The sequence below is a fragment of the Helianthus annuus genome, chromosome 12 (assembly GCF_002127325.2).
Source record: "Helianthus annuus cultivar XRQ/B chromosome 12, HanXRQr2.0-SUNRISE, whole genome shotgun sequence".
NCBI lineage: Eukaryota > Viridiplantae > Streptophyta > Magnoliopsida > Asterales > Asteraceae > Helianthus > Helianthus annuus.
Window position 1 is genome coordinate 79415573 of NC_035444.2, and position 11505 is coordinate 79427077.

Consider the following 11505-nt stretch of genomic DNA (forward strand, 5'->3'; position numbering starts at 1 on the left):
AAAGTCCCTATCATAACAGCTTGCATACAATGAAAGACATCAAGATATTACAAAGAGTACTTGTTGCTGTCGATTAAGACGCATAAAGGGTAATAGTTTAATTGTCAAAAAACAGTATAACACATTCTGCCCAGCCATGAAAACCACAGTTTTGATAGCATAATATCTTATTGCAAACTGCTGAATATAACTGTGTACGATATTTACAACCACATTAACAATTTAACAAAAACATCCGGTTCCAAAAATCCAAAATTTGCAAATGATTGACAACTCTAACACACAAACAAACCCAAAATAAATACGTGTTCATAATTAAAAACCCAAACAAATACGTGTTCAATCAAACGCACAAAAATTCCAAACGTTCAAAACAGACAACTCACCAAACATAAAGACGTAAAAACCCAACGGAAAAACAAAACACAATTGTTCAGAAAAAAGGAATATTCTTAGATAAACAAACTCGACTACTCCAGCATCTGTTCGTCATCAGCATCTTCAGCTGTTTCGGATGTGTAAAACACATCATCCCCATCGTCTGAGCTAGGTCCATCATCTTCATCAGTATCTTCTACGTCCTCCGCACCACCAGCATCTTCTCCGTCTTCAGCACCACCATCGGCCTTCCTAGAAGTGCTTGCATCCTTCGCTTTCACATTGTATTTTCCGCATGTACGATTATTGTGACCAAATTTCTTACACTTTGAACATTGCCGACGTTTCTTCCCAGCTTGACTTATAGCTTGCTCCGATTTCATGCGTTTATGAGATCCACACCCCTTAAACCTAGTACGAATAGGAACACGAATAGTCACCGTGTTCGTAGGAGCAACACCAAGTAGTTCAGCAAACCTATTACGTCTTGTTTTGGGAGGGGCGTCAAACTGAGCGTCATCAGCAACTGACATAAACTGCTTGATGTGGTCACGAAAATTACACATCTCGTCAAACTTGGAAACCAACTTATTTATAACATACTCGGTTACATTACTAATCTCACGAATGCAACCGTTGACCTCGATGCTCCGATCTGGATCGCCCCCATCAGTAAGGATGGACCCGGGTGAACTATTTGGAACTGCTTCGCGAGTCCAACGCCTCAAAATATATTGTCTAGGAAACTCCCTTACATCAACAACCCTTAAAACAAAAAAAAATATGACTGCACAATAGCCCAAACTGCTCGAACCTGTTGCAGCTGCATTTAACAGTAACGTCCTCCTCATGTATCATAACCTGAACATGCGTATAACACATTAAAAAAACACAGTGTTACCTCATAAAAAATGAATTAAAACAAAAAAAAAACACAATGTTACCTCATAAAATTCAGTTGTTGGCTGATCTAGATCCTTGATATAAAACTTGATAAAATCAGCAATATGCTCTAATCTGACGCTAGCACACTGGTGAATACCATGTTGAATTTCCAATTGAACATCAAAAAAATTGTTCTGGTATATGTCTCAGATGCTTGTTTCTCAAGAACAAAATCAGGATTCCATATATCGGGTGAAGTATAACGAGTATCGTGGTCGTTTTTACGATGTTCGTGTCTTTGTGCCTCAACAGCCGTGTCGAAGTGGCTGAGAAATTCAACCAAAGTACACTTGGGATTGGAAATCTTACCAAAGAAGTGATTCTCGCTTTCAGATCGGGAAGACGTCCGCATAAGACCGGACATTTCTTCTTCACGATAATAAGCTGGGATCCATGACTGACGAAGCCCATATATATATATATATGTGAGCCATTCATGGTCGGATAAGCTAAACTCATTTAATACAGCCACCCATTCGGTCTCAAACGCTTCAGGCAATAAAGAATCCGTCCAGACAATTGCAGACAATCTTTTCCTGAAATCGGTGTTTGCACATATAGTTGGTCCAACCTGTGCAAGTATCAGTATCATCAGAATAAAACAAACTAAAAACTCAAAACACATCACATATGCATAACCAAAAAAAAAGATGAATTAAACATAAAATACAACACCTTTGTGGTAAGTTTATCCATGATGTGCCACATGCATAACCGATGCCTAGAATCAGGCCAAACATCCTCAATAGACCTCTTCATCGCAGGGTCTTCGTCAGTAACAATTACTCGTGGTGCATATCCAAATGCATCCTTAAACACATTAAGTAACCAACTATATGTCTCAGCAGTTTCGGAACCAATAATAGAAGCACCAAGTGTGACATTCCGATTGTGCTTATCAATCCCAGTGAAAGGGACGAACATCATGTTATACCTAATAAAACACGAAACACAAAAAATTATAATCTAAAACAACATGGAACAGAATAGTAAAACACACAGTTCCCGGAAAAGCTAGTAATGTATAAGCTAAAACACAATGGAAAAGAATATATAAATCTTGTACTTACTTGTTTCGCTTGTACGTGGCATCAAAGGACACAACATCACCGAACATATAAAAATTTCTTTTCATGTTCTCATCAGCCAAGAACAGACACTTCAAAACACCTTCCTCAGTAGTTTGGTATTCACACGTAAAATTAGGTAAAAACTCTTTTTTCCTAGTTAGACGCCTGACAAGCATCTCGGCATCAAACTCACCAATAAACACATTTAGTTCTTTTTTGAAATTTTTGAAGTCACATTTGGTCGCCCCGACATTATCAAAACCACCACACAACTCCTTCATGATGTTGAATGCTCAAACAGGACCAATGTTCAAGTTGGACATCTTCTTTATCATATCCTCATGCGAACGGCTGAGGCTTCTATTTTCCCTGAGTAAGTGGAGATCTTCTTCATGCACGAAAGAGTGGTTGTGCGCCTCTGTAAAGTAGTATAACACATATTTCTTATCATCATTCAAATTTATTCGAAACTCCGCTTGACAACCAGTCCTTTTAATGGTACCCTACGTACCCACCTATTAGGAGGTTGATCGGCTAAAGTGTCAACAGGTTTAAAGACTTTATGGCCTTCTTTTGAGCATACAAAATACTTATTTACTGTAACACCACGATTTGTATGCCCCGTTCCCTTCCTTACAGTCCAGCCACCGGCATGTGCATATGCTTTGTAGAAGTTGTAGGCAGCATCTACCGTGTCAAATACCATGCCAACGACTGGAGTCATCGAGGATGATGAGTTTGGAGTGTATGTCTTTTTGCCCGAACTCGGAGAAACATGTTCTACACCACGTGGTTGGTAAATGGGGCCGTCTAAAAAAATACAAAAATTTAAAACCAAGAAAAAAAACACCACATTGGTTAGTGCATTGACCTACCAAGAAAAAAGTCAAAAAATGAATGTAACGTCACAGTAAAAACACAGAAAAAGTAAGTAAAACACACAATTAAAAAACAACACTCGACAAGTAGTAAAACACACGAAAATTAGTAAACCAAAAATACAACTGCCATAACAAATACACTACACGTGATAGATGTTTAACACACATCGAACATATACACACATGCAAAAAAAAAAAAAAAAAAAAAAAAACAAGACACAACAATATACTACACGTGATACATGTTTAAAACACATCGAAAAAAGAACATGTGTATCAGACCATAAAAAGAACATATTAAAACACATGAGTGAACTTCTGAGTGAACATCTACACAAAACACAACGTACAATAACACACATGCCATAATGGTAAACTACATGAGATAAATATCTAAAACATGCCCATGAAGGTCAGTCCGAAGTTACATGTATACCAACTAGTAAAACACAACATGTTACACTGATTAATTTTAAAACACAGCAACATAAAAACTCCAAAACTCTAGTCCAATGATAATTATTTAAACACATTTGTATTATACTATTGCTGGTAAAACACAATGTCAAGAAATCGTCCCCCATGCTCATTAACAAAGATATTAACAACACTAAGATAAACAACGATAAAATATTAAAACACAATGGTATGAGTCTGTTTACTGGTAAAACACTATGTCAAGAAATCGAACAGCAAAGTGATTGTAATGTAAAATTTACTGTAGCTAAAACAAATCAACAAGAGAGAATCAAGTTTAAAAGACTGCAGTATCAAATAAACATTACCATCACCGCAATCAACAATAGCATTTGACGCCATAATTCTGATCAATAAAAGAGAAGATCAGTTGTTGTGAAAGAGAAGATGAATATACGCAGGAATCGCGAAGACTGAATGATTTAAAATGAAACTGTCGAGCTATTAGAATTAGATATTTACTTTCCATAAATTATTTCTGGTTAGTTAGTTATCTAATAATAAAATACATAATTAAAATAAATAATGAAATTACCCTAATACCCTTTTGATAAAAAAACTAAGATTGCCACATGTCACATGTAGGAGGCTTCCTACACTTTGTAGGAAAACAAGGCTTTGTAGCCAACTCCTAACATTGGTAATTACACAAATTACCAATGTTGTTTGGCCAAAGCCTCATATGGAATTTTGGATAAGAATTCTGAAGTTTAACACTAACTTTTCTTAAGTAAAAAATGACTATATTGCCCTTTAACTATTTTAACAAATAGACCATTTATGTAATCAGGTATATTTATCTAATTAGATGAACTATTTATGTAACTTACTAAAAACAATTAAAAAACAACAATCAATAATCTAGTTACTTCTCCTAGACGTGTCAATGTGTAACGGTAAAAGATAGCAAACATATGTATGGGCTTGTTACCTTGACAGTCGAAACCAAGTACTGCATCGTCTTTAAATAACTATTACTTATTGAACCAATCTTTACAGAAAGAAAGTGAACATTTTATATATATACTGTGGTAGACAAAAAAAGGTATAGTGAAAGTAAAACACACTGCCTACAATGATAAATCCGCTACACCAATATGAAAGGGTACTGTAGCTAAAGGCCCACTGCCTACGTGGCAATGATGTGTAGCTAAACCACACTCATGTATTCTTGACACAATCATCATTTTCTATCAATGGCGGATCACTCTCAACGATCCAGTACTGGACGTCATCATGCATCCTAAAGAGACCGAATCTGCAAATATACTCGAAAAATCTGAAATCTACATGATCTAATCCAATTGAAAGTCTTACCCAATATAACAAATGACCACCTAACATGTTCAACCTAAAGGGTTTGTAGATTCAGAGTTAGATTTAACGAATTACGCGTACATTATATATCATGTATAGAGAAATATATGTTGATAATTACCTTAGCACGCTTCAACCTAGCCAGAGAATAGACGAATAGACGATAGGGAAATGTGAAGGTACAGTGACCCATTTATAAAAACAAACTTCAAATTGATTGTGAGTTGGCACAGGGACTCGGGGATGCAAAGGTGTAACCTATGACATGCGTTTTCATTTATAATAAAATGGAAAATGTCATAATTTTGAAACTTCAAAATTATGGCAGTTAAGAGGCAGTTTTATGGCAGTTGTGTCTTAAAAAATTGAGATAGCTGCCTAATGGCAGTTAATAATCCCCAACCTCTCAAATTCGTAGACAGTTTTGATTACATCATCTTTTGGTTCAGACAATTTTCGTATACACACATACAACTGGTTCAATTTCTTGAAAATCAGAGTTGTATCCACTAAAATTATTCGGGTGAATCACCAAAATGATTTGATATAAGAGTGACTACACGCCTCTCTGATCATCCGGTAATCTAAAAGTTCCCCAACATTCAATTTGACACAAAGCGATTGAGAATTTGAGAGAGCTAATCGTTGTTTAAAAACTCGTATCATCTATCAAACGAGTAATCAGAACTTACAGATTCAATTTGTATAATTAAAATATTTTGGTCTACTATAAATTTGTATTCTTTTGTTGTAAGAATATAAATTTAGAATATTAATATGCGAAAAAATAAAATACAACGGGTCGTGTTTATATTCATACTCATATGTTTAATACTATTTTTGGGTCCGGGTCGTGTCGGGTTAGACCCCCAACCCGCAAACACGACCCGTTTAACACCCTCATTCAGAATGCCTAAGAATTGTTATTAAGGTCTAACATGGATTTACCGTACCTACGTGGATTTGAAGTGAATGCTTGAACCTATGTTAAAAAGGTTAAATGGCATCAAAAGTTAAAGATAGCATTAACTAATGTCATATGTAGACAAATGAAAAACTTTACCGGCGTTCATGTCAGCTACTTACTATAAACCAAAAACTTAAAAATTTTTATTACATTAAAGTATGAGTAAAATGTACGGATGCTCCCTGTGGTTTGGTAAAATAACACCTATAATCCCTAACTTTTGAAAATTACAGATATGTTCCCTGTGGTTTGCTTTTTGTTACTCGGATGGTCCCTATATTGGACGGATGTTAGTTTCCCAGTTAAGTGGATGTGAAATGACTTATTTACCCTCAATGATAAAAAAAACAAAATAGAAATTGATTAGGCCAACTATATTTAGATTATTTTATTTATGAAACTCCACCACCTCATTTATCTTCAACTTCCATTCACCTCCAACTCACCCCCAAACCCCCTCCAGCGATTAAAACTGACACCTATAGCTCCGGGGAACCCATCCACCCCTACCGCCCTCCGGCGATTAAAACACACATCGGATCCTTCATTACCAAACACCAATCAATTATCAAAACCCACGAATCATTTGAAGAGTAAGAATGCAAGAAAGCCGAAAAAAAAGTGAACTGATTCATGAGTACGATGAGAATGAAGCAATAAAAGTGACCTGATGCATATGTATACGAACACATAAACATCAGATTTAAAAAAATTGAATTCAAATACACTTATATGAGTTTTGGAATCCGATAATATGCAGTGTACATAGGTTGCGTGCAACGTAGGGGTGCAAACGAGCCAAGCTACTCGCGATTTACTCGAGCTCGGCTCGAAAAAAAAAGTTGAGCTTAAACGAGCTCGAGCTCGAGTCCGAGCCTAAAAACAAGCTCATTTAGTAAACGAGCCCGAGCCCAAGCTTCGCTTATCGAGCTCGAGCCGGCTCGCGAGCCTAAACGAGCTTTCTGTTTATATATTTTTTATTAATATATTAAACATATATTTATATAATAATAATAATAATAATAATAATAATAATAATAATAATAATAATAATAATAATAATAATAATAATAATAATAATAATTACCGTTAACCTATATATTAAAAAACAAAGCTTGTGAATAGTGTTTTTTACACTTGTCAGTTCATCATTAGCTATTTGTTCGATACTGGTATTGTATTTATTGGTTTGAATTTGATAGTTTGATATGCTTGGAGCTTTGGTTTAGTGGTTTATAGGCTATTTATATCTGTCATTGACACTGATTTGAATCTCCTCCCATTCCTTTTTCTCCCCTTTTTTCCCTTTCGTTTTTCTCCCCCTTTTTGTTTATGTTAATATGGTATATTAAAGAATTTCGAATAGAGCATCGATAATATCTTTTCCAATCCAATAAAATTCTAAATTGAGGAGTTTTCGGTGCATATCACTTCATCACAACCTACACTTTCAAGGAGGTCAACTTGATGCCATTTGAGTTCACCACATGAACCAAAAACCGCTAACCAAAATGCATATTAGGGGAATTTAGCATTCATCTTTTTCATTTAATGTTTTAAGAACTTCACACAAATGCTGAGAATGATATTTTTCAGGAGGTGAGAGAGTAGCACTACTCCACTTGCACTACTTTGTATCTATTGTTTTACTATATTTTAAAATGCTTTAGGGGTAACGTTAGATAACATAAGTAATCATAACCCAAATCAAGGTGATTGATCTTAAGTGTCACCTGCCCTAGCCACGAATAATCATGCTTAAAGACCCAAGAAAGAGAGTTTTAGATAAAACATCCGTTGAAGACCGACTGTTACAGAACAATACCATAAAAGTTTCCAAGTCAAGCACAAAAACACCTTCGGAAATAACAAGCTACCGGACACCAAAGTGCCGAAGCTTAACCCCTTCAATCCCAAAGCCAAGGCTAAATAACTTTTTGTAGATCAATCCATTCTCCCTTTCAAGATTCTTTCGGTCACTTCAGTCGGTGTGCTGCAGCAAATGCATATACAATAACGTATTAATATCTTCAATAATAACCAAAGGATGCCAAGATGTTGATGACTTTTTTACCATTACAAATCGAATGTTAATTCAAACAGACAATAGCAAAAATGATACGATTCCAGAGGGTGTTCGGATGAGTGTCTAGAAAGTTGTAATATGCTTATCCATTATTGCTATTTAGAATAATTAGTTCCAAACACTCCGGTTATATACACGAAAAGAAACTTACACAATGTAGACATGTCCTCCCCAACCACTTAAACAATCACGGTCAACTGATGATATAAGTGCTTGGGAGATGGTTTCAAACAGCTCCTCATGATCCTGCATACACAATAACAAGTAGAGATTACATATTTATACAACACATTTGGTTGTACAGGTGAGAAAATCAAAACACACATCACTTCTAAAAATTTAAAATTACACGTGGCAAAACGGGTCAAATGGGTTCTGTATTCTAATTGTTATCGTATTTTTTCATCTCATGCCGCCAAAACAGGTCGTTGCCCGTTGGGTAAGTGGTTAGCGGTGAAAGGTCACTTCTAAGATTGGGTTGACCACTTGACCCATCAGTACATTTTTTAAATAAATCAGTACACTTTTTAAATAAATCAGTACATTTTTTAAATAAATCAGCACATTTTTATATTCTATATATAAATATTGTAATAGTAAACATAATTACAAAAACTATATTATTATTAAACAATAATCTCATTGTTTTAAATTAATAAAACAATTTAAAAGGTAATAAGCATCGATCAATTTGACCAATTGACCCAGTTCCTTTACAGTAACCCTTTTGAATTGTTATCAATATATACAAGACAAATTGGATTTAAGGGGGACTTTTAAAAGATGCATTGCAAAGACTAAATATAAAATGGCTCATAGATATACCCACGCTTTTTTTGCGCCTAGGCTACGGACGAGGCCGATGCGCCTCGCCTGCGCCTTGCGTCTTTGACAACATAGATAAGTATACAAGGTCAGTTGCAAATGATATTAAAAAAAATTGAAATGCTAAAAGGAGTAGAATATAGAAGGTACCATATCTGGCTTGAACATCGACTCACAGGCACCATAAAGAGACTCTGATGCAGTACCAGCCACCACAAAATCTTTTGCAAGCTCCCTATGATTATTGATTTATTAAGAGAAAAGATAAAAAGTTAATGCCAGCGGTAAATCAAGCGACCATTTTAATCGCAAGTACATACTAGCATACCTCATGAAACTAAAATTTTAAATTATCATATATCTACTAGATAACATTTTCAGTTACGCATTTGAATAAAAGTTGATGATGATCGACTTCAATTTGCACATATATTCATGCCAAAAAGAGACTTAATATAACATGTTTATAAGTGATTCTAAAAGTATAAACTTTTTGTGAAGAACACAAACACATGTCTTGAGAATTTGGTCTTTTACATTTATGTGTTTTTTAAATAGTAATGAAAAATTTAAAAAGGTGTGGTTTTCATACAAGTATGAGTAACAACAAAAGCATAAAAAAGTAGACATACTTTGCTCCAATTGAGTCCATTGTGCAAATAAATGGCTTGTCGTCCTCTCCCAATCCAGCAATCACAGGTTGGCAGAAGTAAGGACCAAACCTACAAAATATTAGTAACTTCTATTAATCTAACAGTAATACAATTTGATGAAACAATATGAACTCCGTATGTTGTGAAATACACACCCTTCCTTAATATGCATTGCAATGTTGTTACATCACATTATATAACAGGAGGCTGTTAATTACTTCGAATTTTTTTTTATATTACATATTAAGAGATACAGAGCAGGTTAATCATGTATATGCACTTTACACAGGCACATCATTAATGTGTATCAAGAATCACGATGTAGTGGCATGACATTCAGAATTGAACTCGTGCACGTCCTGCGGACACGAATGCAGCTCCGAAAACCCCAGGCCCGCGTGGGCCAGTTTTTGCACAATTTAACCTTTATGCAATTTTTTTTTTTTTTGGTATTAAAGCTTAAGCTTTAAAGCCCAGACGAGAGAAACTAAAAAAAATCGCTAAAGTCGCTAGTCATCGCCATGAACAACATAGCGACACTTAGTCGCATTGCCATAAAGCGCGCTATAGCGACCGCTATGGTCGCAATTAACAACTATGATTGCTACTTGAGGTCAAATTCACGGGACAGACACAAATACAGAAAGTAAGTTTCATTCTAACCTTTTCTCATACAGCATAGCAGAGACAAGGCTAGCAAAAGTTTCAGGCTTCATGTCTCTTTCTTCCCTCAGCTGATACAGCTTGTGGCGAAACACAAGCCGCTGATGACTAAATAAAATAAAAAACACATTTCAATCAACAAACCAGATACACATACAAACACAACTACTTTATTATATCATAAAACCCTGAATCAGTAACTATCAACACTTACAGTGTCTGAGCATCGGAACCAAGACCAGATAGACCGAGGAAAAGCTTATCATGAATCTTGAAAATACGTTGGAAATCGGTAGCAATAGTTTGAAGCTGAACACCAAGCCTCCTATCACTAGCAATTGCAAAGCAATTCTTACCTACCATCGCCACCAAGGCACTTCCATTGTACTCAAAAATCTGTGCACGAAAATCATATCAATTTAATCATTAATATGTTCCTAATTAGGAACATAATCATACAACCAAACGCTAACATGGAAAACTAGAACTTGAACCCTAATTTCACACAACACATTCAAAATCTGTTTATACACTTCATATTAATCTTTTTATATCAATGGCATGAACAATTAGAACTGTAACCCTAATTTCACAAATAAAACTGACCTAATACATCCAAATTGAATACATTCGAATTGTAGAGAGAGAGTATTTACCGACATAACCAGGTGTTTTGGGTTCTCTAACGGTTGTGTTGACTGTAATGAACTCAAAATTGACCTCCTTTTCGCAAACAAAAGCTTGAATATGTGAAACTGAAGATATAGACGAAGCGGTGGTGTTGGTCGGAGTTTGCTGAAGGAGGGGGTTTTTGGTTTAAGGAACTGCCGGAGTGGTTGTCGTGTTGGAGAAGAAAGATTTTGTGGGTGCTTGGTTTATTATATATATTTTTTTCATTAATGGCCCACGAATATATAATTTTTATATTGTTTTGATCTGCCGAGTGCTTGGTTAAAAATTGGGATGGTCCATTAGAAAAGGTAAAAATCCAAAGTTTCAAACCATAAACCTTTGGTGGGTACGGGTATTACACTATAAACCGGTATATCAGATTTTACCATCGGTATAACTTGTACCGTTTCACTAATTTGCTGAGGCGATTCATACCGAATTTAAATCTGATACCGTTAATACTGATATTACCGGCTTTTAAAACATTGATATTAACTTAATAAGGAGTAATATTATGTTCATATATCTCATGTCAAAATTAGCAGCCGGAAAGATGAATTGAACACCGTCG

The 11505-nt window shown here is 35.3% G+C and overlaps 2 protein-coding genes across 2 annotated transcripts; both read right to left on the reverse strand.

Annotated features, from left to right (window-relative positions):
• Positions 1 to 470: 470 nt before the first annotated feature.
• LOC110875365 (protein FAR-RED IMPAIRED RESPONSE 1-like) lies at positions 471 to 2674 on the reverse strand. The gene is made up of 6 exons (XM_022123561.1): positions 2394 to 2674; positions 1999 to 2257; positions 1790 to 1894; positions 1323 to 1409; positions 1193 to 1239; positions 471 to 1143 (listed from the first exon to the last, which is right to left on the reverse strand). Exons 1-6 carry the CDS (start codon positions 2672 to 2674, stop codon positions 471 to 473), a joined length of 1452 nt encoding a protein of 483 aa, XP_021979253.1.
• A 5077-nt stretch (positions 2675 to 7751) lies between these two features.
• Positions 7752 to 11128, reverse strand: LOC110877271 (proteasome subunit beta type-3-A). Its single transcript, XM_022125428.2, has 7 exons — positions 10919 to 11128; positions 10477 to 10658; positions 10263 to 10370; positions 9579 to 9668; positions 9097 to 9181; positions 8273 to 8367; positions 7752 to 8028 (listed from the first exon to the last, which is right to left on the reverse strand). Exons 1-7 carry the CDS (start codon positions 10922 to 10924, stop codon positions 7980 to 7982), a joined length of 615 nt encoding a protein of 204 aa, XP_021981120.1. The 5' UTR covers positions 10925 to 11128; the 3' UTR covers positions 7752 to 7979.
• Between the last annotated feature and the right edge of the window lie 377 nt (positions 11129 to 11505).